The sequence below is a fragment of the Peromyscus eremicus genome, chromosome 8a (assembly GCF_949786415.1).
Source record: "Peromyscus eremicus chromosome 8a, PerEre_H2_v1, whole genome shotgun sequence".
NCBI classification, from domain to species: Eukaryota; Metazoa; Chordata; class Mammalia; order Rodentia; family Cricetidae; genus Peromyscus; species Peromyscus eremicus.
The window spans coordinates 88,253,091-88,269,707 of record NC_081423.1 but is presented as its reverse complement, the minus strand read 5'-3'; the positions used below and the strand labels follow the sequence as shown (position 1 = coordinate 88,269,707).

Genomic DNA, 16,617 nt, shown 5'->3' with positions numbered 1-16,617 from the left:
AAGGGGGAACCTTAGGTAACTGAAAACTAAACATTTCAAAGATGACTGCAGGTATTTAGGAGTCTGAAAGGACCCACAACCCCTTGTAGGAAACTGGGGTCACTCATGGTAAGCTTTGAATGAATTTGAAGTTCTCTCCTAGTTCACAGAGACCTGAAACCCCACAACATTCTCCTCTCCATGCCCAACGCACATGGCAGAATCAAGGCCATGATCTCTGACTTTGGCCTCTGCAAGAAGCTGGCAGTGGGCAGACACAGTTTCAGCCGCCGTTCAGGGGTACCTGGTACTGAAGGCTGGATTGCCCCAGAGATGTTGAGTGAGGACTGCAAGGAGAATCCTGTAAGTACTGGCCTATTGGTTTTCAAAGTTGAAGGGCCCAGGCACACGTGGTTCCAGAATGACACCCCTTTAACAGAGAACTTCTCTGTGAACTTCCCATGTTGTTTCCTGTTCTGTAGATACATAAGAAAGACAGAGATGGCCAGGCAGTGGTGGCGCACGCCTTTAATCCCAGCACTCGGGAGGCAGAGGCAGACAGATCTCTGTGAGTTTGAGGCCAGCCTGGGCTACAGAGCAAGTTCCAGGACAGCCAGGACTGTTTCATAGAGAAACCTTGTCTCTAAAAACCAAAAAAAAAAAAAAAAGACAGATGTGAATAGTTGTCTCTTCCCCTTTTTCCTTTGGAAACCTGGAGAGTCCAGACTTACCTAAGATGAGCAAACTTCTAATTTTCATTTGTTTAAGTTTGTTTTGTTTCCCTAGACTTTTGTTTTTAGAATTTGTAGTCATCCAGAAAATTGAAAGAATGTTAGGACCTATGTGCTTCCATCTGGTCACTGTTGGTCCATAATGTGGGTTTGCTGGCTCCCCGCGGCTCCCCGCGGCTGGACCGTCTGCATACAGGAAGCCCTTCAGCCTGTGCTGCAGCATCTGTTTCTTTCTTTCTTTTTTTTTTTTTTTTTTGGTTTTTTGAGACAGGGTTTCTCTGTGCAGCTTTGCGCCTTTTCCTGGAACTCACTTGGTAGCCCAGGCTGGCCTCGAACTCACAGAGATCCACCTGGCTCTGCCTCCCGAGTGCTGGGATTAAAGGCGTGTGCCACCACCGCCCGGCTTCAGCACCTGTTTCTAAGGCAGTCCTTCCCCACTGTCTCGTCACACCTCCACAGTCAGCACTCTTCCCATCCCGGTTCCTCACACACCCATGCTCATCATCCCCCAGCCAGCCCACAAGTCCTTCACAGCTAGTTTTGTGTTCCAGGACTCCACTGAGTGCTGATTTGGACTGTATCTCTAAATCCCCAGCACCTCCCTGCCTGTTCTGTTCTCTATGCTTATTCTTGAGAAGTTCTTGAGTGTCCCGTTGTAGGCTACTCTGCTTGTTTCTTCATGGCTGTGCTTCCCAGCTCTCTGTGTTCCTTACATTTCCTGTAAGCTAGAAGTGGAGTCTAGAGACTTGATTAGATTCAAGGGAAATGTTTCAGGCAAGAATAGATCCCAAGTCAAGGAGGAATGTGATGTTGGACTGTGCCCTGACCAGTAATACTAACTTGGGGCACCTGGCAGAACCAGCATCCCAGGCTGTTAGCCCCCAAGCTCATGACCTTGACACCAATCAGGACGCTAGGGAATCCCTACAGTGTCCCTTGCTGCTCTGGGCAGTTCATATTCATCAGCCTCTTATCAGATTCCTTTCAGGAGGGGCTGAAGTGGAGTCAGGGCTGTGAGTAAAGTGATGGCTGAGGTCTCCCACTCTGCATTTCTTTCAGACCTACACAGTGGACATCTTCTCCGCAGGCTGTGTTTTTTACTATGTCATCTCTGAGGGCAACCATCCCTTTGGCAAGTCCTTGCAGCGGCAAGCCAACATCCTCCTGGGCGCCTGCAGCCTTGACTGCTTCCACTCAGACAGGCATGGTGAGCAGGTGGTCTGGGTGGTAACACCTTCCACTGTACTGCCCATTGGGCCTTAGGAAATGCTGAAACATACAGAGTTGATGGAGGCTGGCTAAGTTCATCCTTGGAGTACTAGATGCTGACCTGGGGAAGGCGTCCTCTGGAGACTGCTCTTTCCTACCCTGTGATCAGAGGGCCTTACTGGCATATGGGAGGACCTGTGCTCTGTAAACTGGACTCTGCTGTGTGAGGGCCATGGTTGCAAGACAGTCTGTGTCCTGTAGGGATAGGTGGGCTCTGTCCTTGATCTGACTTGGACACAACACGTGCTTCTTCCTGACTGGGAAGTTTGCTAGATTACATTAGATCAGAGCACTCCAGTGGTGCTATGTGAAAAGGTTAAAACAAAGTAATTGTTTTGTGCCGGGCCGTGGTGGTACACACTTTAATTCCCAACGCTCAGGATGCAGAGGCAGGCAGATCTCAGTGAGTTCATTGCCAGCCTGGTCTACAAAGTAAGTTCCAGGGCAGCCAGGGCTGTTAAACAGAGAAATCCTGTCTCGAAAAAACAAAAACAAAAAACCCCAAAACAAAAAAACTAGTACTTGTTTTCTTATGAGTTTTTTTTCCTTATTCATTGTAGAAAAACACATTAGCATAAGACCCATATTTCCATTATATAGGGATGGATATCTTCTATCAATGCCTTTGTATATATTATTCTAATTGCTTATCTAGATATGTATACTTACTTTTAACAAAATGGGTCCAGGAGTGGTGGCACACACCTTCACATGGGAGACAGAGGCAGGAGGATCCCTATAAATCCAGGCCCAGCCTGATCTACATAATGAATTCCAGGACAGCCAAGGGTACATAGTGAGACCCTGTCTCAAAACAACCTCAAGATGGTGTTAGTGGGTTAGCAAGATGGCTCTGTGGGTAGAAGCACTTGCCTACAAGCCTGATGACCCAAGTTCAATCCCTGGGAACCCACCGCTATGGTAGGAGGAGAGAACCAACTTCTTGCAAGTTGTCCTCTGACCTCTATACATGTGTCATGTCACACATACGTGTTCTTCCTCTATACACAAATAAATGTAAAAAAGGGGGGAGGATAAGGCTAGAGGTTATGGAACATACCTGTAGTCCTAGCGCTTAGGACACTGAGGCAGGAGAATCTCAAATTTGAGACCAGCCTGGGATACACAGGGAGTTCCAGGTGAGCCTGAGCTATAGGCTTCTGATAGGAGTGGGATGGGGTCAAGTCACACATTTGCAGCAGGCTCACTTTTCAACCTCTTCTTTTTGGGGTCTTTGTGTTTGTTTGTTTAATGAGTCAGGGTCTCTTTGTGTAGCCCAGGCTAGCTGAAATCATCTTCTATAACTCATACTGGTCTCAGCTTCTTGAGCACTGGGATTACAAGCCCATCATGTCTTGCCTTGAATGTCTATCTAAATCCATCTGTATGTAGCCCCGTTGTCATTTTAACAGCTCATCATCTAGTACATAAGCCTCTGGTTTGGGATATTTTCAGCCACTACTTTTCACAAACCACATAGTGAAAAATCTCTTTATCAACTGATGTTTGGTGTGAATTCATTATTTTATTAGAATCCATTCCTGTAGCAGAATTTTGTATCAAAAGGCATGCAAGGGGAGATGGCCCAGTTGGTAAAGTGGGTAAAGCCACAAAAACGTGAGGGCTTGAGTTTGGGTCCTCAGTGCCCAGGTTAAAAAAGAAAAAAGCCTGGTGCCATGCATCTGTAACCCCAGTACTAGAAAGGCAGAGACAGGAGGATCCTTGGGGCTTCCTGGGCAGCCAATCTAGCTGAATTGATAAGCCCCAAGTTCAGTGAGAGACTCTCATCTCAGAAAACATTAGGAAAGCCGAGCAGTGGTGGCACACGCCTATAATCCCAGCACTCGGGAGGCAGAGGCAGGTGGATCTCCGTGAGTTCGAGGCCAGCCTGGTCTACAGAGCTAGTCCAGGACAGGCTCCAAAGCTACAGAGAAACCCTGTCTCGGAAAAAAAAAAAAAAAAAGAAAAAAGAAAAAGAAAGAAAGAAAGAAAACATTAGGTGGAGAATAACTGAGGAAGACATTTGTCATAAACATCTGCCCTCCACATGTGTGCACACACACAAACATGTACACATATATGCAATAGATATACACAAATGTGGGGGAGGCATGCAGGTTTTCAAGGTTTCTGATAATTTAATTTGGTGTTATAGGTTGGAAATAATAGGTAATTTATTTTTCTCCTCTTTAGAGGATGTCATTGCTCGTGAATTGATAGAGAAAATGATTGCAATGGATCCCCAGCAGCGGCCCTCTGCAAAGCATGTGCTAAAACACCCATTTTTCTGGAGCCTGGAAAAGCAGCTCCAGTTCTTTCAGGTACCTGTGTCTGTCTCTCTATCAAATTATTAATGCCTTCCAGATTCTGAAAAGGTAGAAAGGACAAAGAGCAAAACAAAGGACCTGTAGCCTATAACCAAGACAAACATGATTGACATTTGTGTTAGTAAATTCGATGTGTGTATCGTAAAGGGGATGTATTAGAATCACACGGTACAGACTGGGTAGTCCAGCAGTGGCCATCTGCACACTGGAGAGACTGAGAAGCCAGTAGCTGCTCAGTAGTCCCACTCTACACTGAAGACCTGGAAGATTTCCTGAGAGCCCCTCGTCTTAGTCCACAGTGGAAGGCTGAAGAAGCAGAGTTGTGATGTCAGTGAAGGATGGCAGCAGAATGGGATAGATGTTCTTACCAGCAAGAAGCACAGGCCAGCAGGCTAGACTGCTTTCCCTCAGACCTCTGTATCTACCGACCTGTCAGAGGGTGCTGCCCACACTGGGAGAAGGTCCTTTGTTCTAGGCTAATCCTTTCTGGAGCTGCCCTCACAGACCCACCCAAGCATGTCTTAGTTGATCTTAGATATGATCAAATTGACCACTAAAATTAACCATCACATTTTACGTTTTTTTCATATGAATAAAAGTATAATTGAGCCGGGCAGTGGTGGCGCACGCCTTTAGTCTTGCACTCAGAGGCAGAGCCAGGAGGAGCTCTGTGAGTTCAAGGCCAGCCTGGTCTACAGAGTGAGATCCAGGACAGGCACCAAAACTACACAGAGAAACTCTGTCTCAAAAACAACAACAAAAAAAGTATAATTGAGATCAAACTATATACAGTGTTATATTCTGCTTTTTAAAAAATATATACAAAATTATGACTATAACATTCTATTATATGAATGTACCCTAATTAGATTTATTTTTATATTATGTGTATGAATGTTTTGCCTGCATGTATGTCTGTACACCACATGTGTTCCTGATGTCTGTGGAGTTCAGAAGAGGGTGTCAGATCTCGTGGAAATGGAGTTACAGAAGGTTGTAAGACACGATATGGGTGCTAGGAATCAAACCCAAGTACTCTGTCAGAGTGGGAAGTACTTTTTTTTTCTTCTTTTTTTTGCCGGGGGCGGGGGGGGGGAGTACTCTTAACTACTGCGCCATCTCTAATTGTTAAACTTTATATTCTGGGATTCCTAATTACACAAAAGTAGACTAAATGCTCTAGAGGCTCCTCTTATCAGTCCTCCAGTTTTAGCAGGTATTAATTTCTGTGCTCTTCCACACCCCAGATTATTTTTAAGATGTATGGGATATGTATGTATATACATCATGTACTTGCCTGGTACTCACAGAGGCCAGCAGAGAGTGTTGGTTCCCCTGACACTGAGTTACAGATGATTGTGGGCTGCAACATGAGTTCTGGCAATGTCAAAAACCCTGTCCTCTACAAGAGCATAAAGTGCTCTTAACTGTTGAACCGTCTCTCTAGCCCAATCCTAGATAATTTTGAAGTAAATCTCAGATACAGTATAATTTCATTCAGTGTCATAAATTTAAACATTTCTTTAAGAAGATTTTTCTATGGTCTTTTACTCAGATCTCATTAAGTTTAGTATACACTTTTTTTTTTCTTTTTTTTTTTTTTTCGGTTTTTTGAGACAGGGTTTCTATGTGTAGCTTTGCACCTTTCCTGGAACTCACTTGGTAGTCCAGGCTGGCCTCGAACTCACAGAGATCCGCCTGGCTCTGCCTCCCGAGTGCTGGGATTAAAGGCATGCGCCACCACCGCCCGGCATAGTATACACTTTCCAGCTAAAATTTAAGATCCATAGCTCTGACAGCTCTGTGGGTTTTCTGGCATTGCCAGGGGTCTTTGTATAGACTGTTTGTGGGTGTGAGGTGCATGGGAGGAGTAAGCCACAACGCCTCCTCTGCTGTGGAGAGCAGTGGGGTGGGGCAGCAGGATTTTCTCCTGGAGAGCACCCTGACTTAGAGTGGACTCACATTATCTGGAGTTTGACAGTTTGATACTACAGTGGCTAGAGTAACATCCTAGACTTTCTAGATGATTTTAATCACTGCTCTGTCCTCAGCTCCTAGCAAGGACACTGCCTGGCCCGCTGCTGGTGCTTAGTAACCATTCAAATGTCTTTGGGGTGAAGGGTCCAGGATTTCATTCCAGGGTAGCAGTGGGTGTGAGTAGCATCACGATTGATCACTGTGTGCTGCAGGATAGAACATGAAAATTCTCAAGTCTAGGTCATGGTCACTTTAATGACAAAATAGACAACAAGAATAAAACTTATATATGAAGACCTTAACCCCACCATAAAATAGTGTATCCAGGTTTTATATCTGGCAGACACAGCTGTCTTCCGTTCCTTTCAACTAGCTGTAACCAAAGTAGTTACTTTGCAACCCCGAAACCTGTCTCCATCATGCCCACTGGGACAGTCCAATCCCTACAAGGCTTTTATTTTTTACACTTATTTATTTATTCTCGTGTGTGTGTGTGTGTGTGTGTGTGTGTGTGTGTGTGTGTGTGTGTGTGTTTTTGTCGGAAGTCAGAGGACCTCTTGTAGGAATCAGTTCTCTCCTTCCATCATCTGAGTTCAGGGATAACATTCAGGTCATCAGGCTTGGTGGCAAGTACCTTTACCTACTGAACCATTGCCAGCTTTTCTCCAAGGCTTTTCCCCCTATAATTTCAAGTCAGGAATTCAGCCAGTGCACTGGTCATGATAGCTTTCACCTGTAACCTGTAATCTCAGAACTCCAGAGGTGGGAGCAAAAGGATCATGAGTTCAAAGTCATTTTCATCTATGTAGCAAGTTCAAGGCCGGCCTGGGCTACATTAGACCCTGTCTTGGGAAAAAAGAAAAAATTATCCAGTCTGATTTTTGTCTTCATCAAAGAAATATGTGACTGGCTGTCCCAGGGCTTATCATTCCCTGCCTCTCAGCCATTCTTACTGGCAGGGGCTCTGAAAGGCTAGTTCTTAAGGTACCCCCTCCTGACCCTCTCCTTCCTTCTTCCCGTTTTTCAGGGCTCGGTGAGGAGTTATAGCCTTCTGGTTAGGATTTGAGATGTCCTGTTTCAGGGATAGCTGAAGCACAGATGAGTTGAACTCTCCTCTTTATGTTTGGCTCCCTGGGGGATGTGTTTTGTACCTACAGCTCTGTGTAAGTGTGCTTTGTGTGAATGTGAACTTCCAGGGGTTGATGCATGCTCTACACAGGTATACCTCCATAACATCTCTCTTTTGTCATGGAGGGAATCTCTGCAAGATGTATCTGCTCACAGGGAAAGTCAGTGTATCCGGGTAGTGAGCTGCAAGTACCTGCTGCCTAGCTTTGAGGAGGCTGCAGCCTGAGCCTAAGAGGAATGCCAGTTTGCTTACAACCCATACACCAGTGGCTACCCTGTAAGTTGGTGTGGACAAACGTGTAGTGTTCCTGACTCTGACCCAGCACCTGTTCCTGTCTTCCCTCACAGGATGTGAGTGACCGAATAGAAAAGGAGTCCTTGGATGGCCCGATAGTGAGGCAGCTGGAGAGAGGCGGGAGAGCTGTGGTGAAGACGGACTGGCGGGAGAACATCACTGTCCCCCTGCAGACAGGTGACCATGTAGCTATTTCTGAGAACTTGGTATAGACAGGCAGGTCCAGCTGCTAGACTGCCAGATCCTACTTCTTGGGTTGAGACTTATTTGAGCATGTCTTTGTGGGCTTGGTTCCATGGATGTACATTTATGTTTATCCCTTGGAGTGACAGGGTTAGTGATAGTGTCGTGCTCCGAGGTCCCATTTCTGATCTGGATGAACTTCAGATGAATACCACCTTTATTGTAGTCTAAGAGGTGGCATCTTCTGCAGTGACTGAGACCCCAGGAGTCTTCTTTAAAAATTTACTTGCTTAACCACTACATCCCTCAATGTTTTTCTAGATCTGCGAAAATTCAGAACCTACAAAGGTGGCTCTGTCAGAGATCTCCTCCGAGCCATGAGAAATAAGGTAAAGGGCTTGTAAGTACTTTGGGGGAGATGACCACAGCAGATACCTCCTCCTTATATTCATTTCTATGTATCTTTTTCCCATAATGGAGTCCATCTTGTAGAGGCTTGGCAGCCTCAGCTGGATTTGAAAAGTGTCTTAGTTACTTTCCTGTTACTGTGAAGAGACACCATGACCAAGGCAACTTATAAAAAGAAACTTTAACTAGGGGCTGGCTTACAGTTCAGAGGGTGAGTCCATGACCATCATGGCTGGGAGCATGGCAGCAGGCAGGCGGGCATGGTGCTGCAGCAGTAGCTGAGAGCTACATCCTGATCCCCAAGTTGGAGGTAGAGAAAGAGACTGGGCCTGGCGTGGCCTTTTGAAACCTCAAAGCCCACCCCCAGTGACACACCTCCTCCAACAAGGCCCACCTGCTAATCCTAAAGAGTCCTCCATCTGGGAGCACACATTCAAATATATGAGCCTATGGGGACCATCCTCATTCCAGTCACTACAATAAACGACCATGTCTCCCCTTGAGGAATTTCTCTCCAGAGACTTTAGGATGCAGGGCTAAGCTCTAAGGGCCAGTCTCGTGGGACATAAGGGTTTCATGGTCTTTGCTGATTTATGGTACCCTCTGGCTGCCGGACAGACGCCTTATAAGCACGCTCTACCAGGGACTTTCTGGTCACTTTCCTATACAAGGCCAAGTCTTTAGGGATTTGGGGAAGGGTTCCTCTGTGTCCTCTTAGAGTCCTGAGAATGCTCTTGACCTGTGCGGTCACTGAGCTGACCTCACACAGAAGCAGCCTCCAATCCTGTTAGGACCAACACTACAATTCCATGACCTGCATGGGAGGCATGTGCTCCCTTCCAGGTGGCCGGCTCCATAGTGACTCTAAAGCTGCTCTCCTTAGACTGAGCCTCACCCACTTCAAGCTCCGCTTCTGAAGGAGGCAAGCCTGCAGGATAACTGGAATGTATTGTTGGAGCATGAATCTTTCCTTACAGAGAAGCCCTTAGCACTGTCATGCGGCTGCTAAAACTGTGTCTCTGCTCCTTCACAGAAACACCACTACCGAGAGCTGCCCGTGGAGGTTCAGGAGACACTGGGCTCCATCCCTGATGACTTTGTGCGCTATTTCACATCGCGCTTCCCCTACCTCCTCTCACACACCTACCGAGCCATGGAGCTGTGCAGACATGAGAGACTCTTCCAGACCTACTACTTGCATGAGCCCACAGAACCCCAGCCTCCAGTGACTCCAGATGCCCTCTGAGCTAGGACAGCCCTTCTAGTCTGGTGGCCCCAACAGTGACCATGGGCCTGATGTCTGCAGTCCATAGCTTACTGCCTCTGGGATTAGCAGGAAGACTAAGCGTCTCAAACCAAGTGCCTTGAGCTGCTGCTGCCCTGCAGCCAGAAGAGGATAATGCTGATCCTAGGAATCGGGAGAGGTGGCCCCTCATGACTACAGAGAGCTGAGGCATGTGGCCCTGAAGCCTTGTAGTCAGGGCTGTCTACAAAGGTGGGCCTGTCCCAGAGGCTGCAGAAGGAGCAGCATCGACCGTTCACTGGATGAGCTCGGTTCCCTTTCACTGGACGAACTCTCTTCCACTTATATTTCTTTCTAAAATTCCTGTGGGATGGCAGTTTGGAGACCTTTCAGTGAGGAAGTTTTTCCTACATGCTACGAGCAGCCTGGCTGGGGTGCAGCAAGTGTACCCTCTGCTAGAATTGGTTTGAGAGATTCGGGGTGCTAAGGAAGAGGACGTTCAGAGGTGTAGTCCCGGAGATAGGAGGCATCTCCAAGTTACTGGTAGCCTGTGTTGCCTCGTGCAGCAAGTTGTAAGTGTGGGGCATGGAGTTAGAGACTGGTTAGCAGTGCCTGTGGACAGCTGGGGTATGTCTGGGAATCGAAGGTGAAGAGGACGAGGACATTCAGTTCTGGGTGCAGTGCTCGCTCAGCCAAGTGGCCTGAATAAGTGGCCCCTGATAGATTGAATCCTGGTCATGTGAGCCAGAGATGAAGAGTTCCCTGGCCACCAAGAAGGCAACTAAGACCAGACAGGGACAGAGACAGGTCTTCAGGGCCAGAGGGGAGCAACTAGAGGGAACCTTTCAGTCACTTGGAGAGGCTCAGAACCAGAAGGTGAGTGACAGGGCCCCTTTGCTCCAGAGGCTAGCACACTAGCACACAGCTTGTGAGCCGAAGCCCTGGGGATAGAGAGCCAAGGCCAGGGCCGCCACAGGCTTTTTAGGCCAGCTTTTATATTTCTGGCAAATTTTAATGAGTGTATTTTGATCATATTGCAGAAAGCTGCATTTGCATAAGTAAGTTAAATGTGGCTTGACGCTTGTGAAGAAATGCAAGATATAATATCTTCAGTTTTGTGTAGTACCAAAAATCACCGTTCCCTCAAGAATGTAGAACATTCTCTAAGGCTGAAGAGTAAGACATTCTAACAACACTTTGTAAATGTATTAATGTCAAAGTAATTATATCAATACCATTTTTCTCTATTTTTAACTTTAGTTCCAGTCAGAATTTACTGTCTCCCCCCCCCCCCAAAAGCCTTAGGAGTTAGCCTGCAGTCAGAGTCCGTGGGAGGGAGGATTCTGTGTGGACTCCCTGGAGCCAGCGTGGTCTCTTGTGCAGTCCTGGTGAGCTGAGGCTCCATTCTGTTCTGTGCTAAGAGTAGCCTTGGCAGCTTTATGCACTACACTGACTGGAGCTCTTGCTGCTGCGTCCCCTGAGAGGTCTTCTGGTGTACTGGTACCAGGGCCACTTACCCAAAGCTTCCTCTGCTGCTGTAGAATTGGATTAACTTTTTCTTAATCTCCTACATCTTTGAACCTCATGGGTAACCCTGTTTAGACCTTGGAACCTCAGCCCCATGGTTGGCTTCCTGTTTATCTCTTAGCATAGCAATTTGCCAGTGGGCCCAAGAGGGAACTCCAGTGGCAGGAGATGGAAGCAGTATGGTCTAACAGGGTTGCCTCGGGACGCTGCTTCCCTTGTTCCTCAAGGCTAAGTTTCCCTCTGGGAAGTGCTGAAGTCTTTTCTAAAGGCCCAGCTGGTGTTACTTCCAGTCTGCTTGGGGTCAGCTTTTTAAATGCCCTTGCCACTTAGCAGATCAGTTTCTAACCAATGAAATTTTCAAAAGTCCTCTATTCATCATACTTAGTTGAAACTTTCTGTAGAGCTAGGTGGGACATGAGACACTTGGGACACAGATGGAGAGCACAGAAAGACTTGTGCCTTTTAAAGCCTCATGAGAGTCATTAGCACACAAGTGTCAGGGCAGAAAGAAAACTCAAGTGGGTAGGAAGGGGTTTGCCCCACTTGTGCCTTAAAACTGTCCCATCTCAGAATCAGTCAGCTGTGGGCAGCTCACCTCTGTCTGTCTTCTAGGAACCAGGCAGTTAGTTGTTAGCTCTCCAGGTGTGTCATGAAAACGCTGTGGGCATCTGGGGTGCTCAGCAAGAGACGCTGTCTGCCTTCAGGCCGGGACAGCTCTGTAGCACTGTAACATCTTCAGAGGCTGCTAGGATCCCTGGAAGACTGCCCGGTTGCCTACAAGTCCAGCATCTTCAGCTTTAGGATGGAGTTGAGCTCCGTCTGGGATGTGTTATCTTTGTTTAAACCTTGTCTATGTTGAACTTCAAGTTTAGGAAGTGTGCCGTGTCATTGGGCACCAAAGCACTTGCACTTTTGGGAACATAGCTATCACTTGGCAAATCGCTAGGCCATCTAGAGACTGAAGGTGAACCCCTGCAGAGGTGTCCCCTGCTCTCAATATAGCAGTGGCTGTAGACTCTTCCCATGATGCATTGCAGAGAAGGTGGAGGTCTGAGGTCAGCAGATACAGCCAAGTGCTTTCCATCAACTTTGAAGATAGGCATGAGCCTCTCCTCAGAGTCCACTTGATTTTATGGAAGTTTTGTGTGCATGTGATTCAGTTAGTGCCTGCAGCTCCTTTCTCCCAAATGAAAGGCTAATCAATCAGCTGCTGCAGTGGCCTCCTGCAGAGCCAACTCTGGCCACATGCTCTCCTGTGCTGACCATTTGTCTTCTGCAAGGCTGTGGCCCCACTCTCCAGCTGTGCCAGGATTCTGTTCTCTGTGCCTGAGTCTGCTCTCTATTCCTTGTCTTCATCATCATGGTCCAGAGGTACAGGAAGAGCTGGAAGAGTAAGCCACAGCTGCCCTGGAAAGAGCCTTTTGAAATCCCGTTTGCCCTTCTCTGTGATGGGCTTTCCAACAGTTCTATCCTTGCCCATCTCTCACATCCAGAAGCCATGGTGTTGGCCAGCAGGGGCCCTGCCATCGGCTTCTTCTGAAGGTCAGCAGACCTCCAACTGAGCGCCTGCTCTCTCCCCAGTCTTGGTTTTCATTGTGAACTAGTGATTTTCCAGGGGATTCTGGTTGCCTTGGGCGCTTAGGCCTCTTCTGTACTCCTAGACAGCCACAGAGGCACATCTGCTGAGCCTCCCTCTGGAGCAGCCTCAGCCATACTGCTTGCCAGAATCCTATGGCCTCATCTCTCCTGTTCCCCATGTGTTTGGTGGGTATAGTATTCCTTCCCAGTTGTCCCTAAAACTGTGACGGGGGAGTCCCCACTCACCTAAGCATTACCAGCCAGCTCTGTGGCGTCCCCACACAAGGACTTTGTGTAGTTCTTTTTGTGATGACCTATTTATTGAATCTATTTATATTTATTTAATTTTTACTCTGAAGTATATCGGTTACAGTTGCACTTGACTAAAGCATGTCAGATCTGTTTTGGACAATACCCCTGACCATTTTAAACTGGAAAAGGAAAAGTTACACTGTATCCTGCCACCTTACTGTAGCCTTGTCTTTAAAGGGTAAATAATTTGGTCTGGGTAAAATGTTAATTTTTAGATGATTTTTTAAAAATCTTGTGCCATGTGTCTTTGTGGACAGTTAATTGTTTAATTGATATGTGCTGATTGTGTGATTCACTCCCCTTCATGGAAACTAAAATATTCTTTTAACTTTATATTTTATAAACTGCCAGATTGTACAACTTTTATGTGTATTTTTAAAGCTCATGATATATGAGGGCCATTATCTAAGTTTAAAAGGCCTATTTTTGTACCTCCTGTACAGTTTTATAATTCTGCTCATTGATGAAGGTGACTTACGCTGAGCCAACCACAAATAAAGGTAGTTTTAGATTTGGGAGTCGCTTTGCTTCTTGTTTGTTGTTGTTTTTTCGAGACAGGGTTTCTCTGTGTAACAGCCCTGGCTGTGCTGGAACTCACTTTGTAGACCAGGCTGGCCTTGAACGAACTCACAGAGATCCGCCTGCCTCTGCTTGGTGGATGTCTCCATTCCCAAGCAGCTGCCCCGGCCTTTTCCTAAAAAAACACCACACTCCCCCTTGTCCCTAGCTGAGCACACTGGTTTTATTAATCCATAAAATGGAAGTAAAGAGAGAGAAGGGCTGGGCGTAGTCAAACTTGCCTTTAATCCCAGCACTCGAGAGGCAGAGGCAGATGGATCTCTGTGAGTCTGAGGCCAGCCTGGTCTACAGAACAAGATGATTGCAAGGAGTTCAAGTCCGGCTTGTTTCTCAAGACGTCTCCTTCTGCATGTCCTCCCCTGGATTTATGGGTACATTTTTACATCCATGTATATCACCCTCATTAAAAATAGTCCCTCAGGGGACTGAAGAGATAGCATACTGGTTGAGAGTGTTAGATGCTCTTCCAGAACATCCCAATTCGGTTCCCAGTACCCACATGGGGTGTCTCATGTCACTCCAGCTCCAGAGGATCTAATGCTCTCTTCTGGCCTCTGTGAACACCTGGACTCATGTACACATACCCACATGCAGACAAAACATATATACATATAATTAAAAACAAAATAGTCCATCAAACTCCCTGGTGACTCATGCCTGTGACCCAGCCCTTGGGAGGAGGCTGAGGAGACCAACTTAGGTTATCCAGTGAGTTTCAGGCCAGCCTAGGCTACAGAGTGAAATTTTGTCTCAGAACACACAGTTTCTCAGGGACCCATCTGTGTCCACATCTACCTTTGAACATGAAGGAATGTTTGGTTGCAGCCACCCTGCCCGGAGAGACACTTCTCTTGCCATTTAGAGTAGGTGGCAGGATGCTTACTCTCTCCACCACTAGAAGGCGCTGGTGTGCTGTCCACCCCAATTCCTCCTGCTGTGGATTGTTCCGTACGACCAGCCTGCATGCTGATCTGACTCCACACTCTGGTGGGATTTCCCTGAAATGAGGCTAGGGTCCAGACCAAAGAAGACCATATGTGTATGGGTGTTTTGCATGTATGTTTGTACACCACACACATGCAGTGTCCATGGAGGCCAGAAGAGAGCATCAGATCCCTTGGGACTGGCATTACAGTGTGAGCCAGTGAGTGCTGCGTTGAAGTCCTTTGGAAGAACAGCCAGTGTTCCTAACCACTCACTGGGCCCTCCCCCCCCACGCCCCCCACCCCCCCAGGCACCTGGCTTTCTAAACTCCTTCATTAGCTGGTAGCTTTCTATGTAACCCACAGCCACAAGCTCTTCTCATTGTGAATTAATATTGATCAGACTATATGCCACCCTGTGCCTTGTAGATCGTGGGACTGGGCATTCTGTGAGCCCCTTCCATAGTACAGGTGCCAGGTGTCCTTGCCACCATACACAAAGACACAGAGAAGCACATCTCCAAATAGCAACTGTAACAACCAAACTTCATTGTGTGCCTATTGTTTACAAACCTTAATCAATGCCTTACAAGTTATCTGTGTGAACCCGTGATTCCACACTGACCCACAGCCTCTTATTTGGGCTCTCAGCCAGTGGCTCTCAGTCTACCATGAAACTCGCCTTCTCTACCCTGGTCAACACTTTGCTCTTCTTTCTGCTGGTGGTTAGTTGGTGGTTAACTGAAATGGACAGCCCTTCCCCATTCCGCTAAAACAGTGTGTACACCCATCACCTCTCTACCCCCTAAGGGAGAAAGGGGGTCAGCTAAAACAAGCAAACCATTAACAATGTGCCAGACTAAGCCAGGAATGACATAGACGGCCCAATGGCTCTGCACAGTGTGGAGTACGAGTGTGTCTTTATAGAATATGTGAAAGTGTCCCCCTGTCTTCCGTCCCATATCGAGAGACTGTAGAACCCTGCTTACTGGCTTGCAATGTGACTGTCTCCTCCACCACTGCTCTACGCCACCCTCACTGGAGGAAGACAAACCAATGTCCCCCCCACCCCCATCTAGAACTGAACTAAGTATTTTCTTTTCTACGTCTGATTACCAGGGCTGGAGAGATGGCTCATTAGTTAAGAGCATTGGCTGCGCTTTCAGAGGACCAGGGTTCAATTCCCAGCACCCACATGGCAGCTCACACCTGTCTGTAACTCTGGTTCTAGGGCATCCAATGCCTCCTTCTGGCCTCCGTGGGCACCAGGCATGTATATTGTATGCAGACCTATACACATAAAATAATACAGAAATAAATTGATCACCTCAGGTGTTTTGTTGTGACAATATGACACTGACTGATACAGATGCCTACAACAGCCACTGCTAAAACATTGGTCACATCAGGCCTTGGTTTGTCAGCAGTGTGGCAGGACATTTAAAAATTACTTCGAAGCATTGTGGTGGTACACGCCTCTAACCCCAGCACCCAAGAGACACAGACGGGTAGATCTCTATGAGTTCAGGCCAGCCTGGTCTACAGAATAAGTTCCAGGGCAGCCAGGACTACACAGAGAAACCCTGTCTCAGGGGGGATCCGTTGAGGAAACTGAGGCACAAAAGCACTGAGAGAAATTGTTCCAGAGTCAGCAGACCCTCAGTATTCACAGTCAGCGTTCATTCACAGTCTGGAAGATTCTGTGAACTCCTCATAAGATCTGATTTGTGCCTTTGCCGAACCAGAACTCTAATGCTATGGGTTGTGAAGCTTGTCCATGGGAACAAGAGCCTTTGCTTGTGGGTGACCCTAGCTGGCTGGCTGCCCAGTACCCCCACCCCACCCAACACTTCCTGCTTGTTAAAACAAAACCACCCTGCTAGAGTAAATGACTTGCTAGTTGAGGGGACAGACGTGAAGAGATCTGAGGTGATGGTTCTTAGTCACTAACAGGTTTTTGTGGAATGCAGGACACAGCCAGATGGTGTTCTGTGCTACTACCTGGACAAGCGCAGAGGATCAGTGAGTGGCGCATTCCATCAAAGGCCTCAAGAAACTTCACATCAAGGACAGTTAATAAGATGGCAGTTCTTAACTAAGTGGTGGTGGCGCACACCTTTGATCCCAGCACTCGGGATGCAGAGCCAGGCGGATCTCT

The 16,617-nt window shown here is 47.2% G+C and overlaps 1 protein-coding gene across 1 annotated transcript in view; it reads left to right on the top strand.

Moving 5' to 3' along the window:
• Ern1 (endoplasmic reticulum to nucleus signaling 1) overlaps positions 1 to 12,624 on the top strand; it is a 105,203-nt gene extending 92,579 nt beyond the window's left edge. The window contains exons 17-22 of the mRNA XM_059271984.1: positions 143 to 342; positions 1,770 to 1,917; positions 4,173 to 4,300; positions 7,760 to 7,883; positions 8,211 to 8,278; positions 9,331 to 12,624. Of these exons, the coding sequence (XP_059127967.1) occupies positions 143 to 342; positions 1,770 to 1,917; positions 4,173 to 4,300; positions 7,760 to 7,883; positions 8,211 to 8,278; positions 9,331 to 9,543 (881 nt within the window). The 3' untranslated portion in view covers positions 9,544 to 12,624. The remainder of the gene's footprint in view (positions 1 to 142; positions 343 to 1,769; positions 1,918 to 4,172; positions 4,301 to 7,759; positions 7,884 to 8,210; positions 8,279 to 9,330) is intronic.
• Positions 12,625 to 16,617: the final 3,993 nt, after the last annotated feature.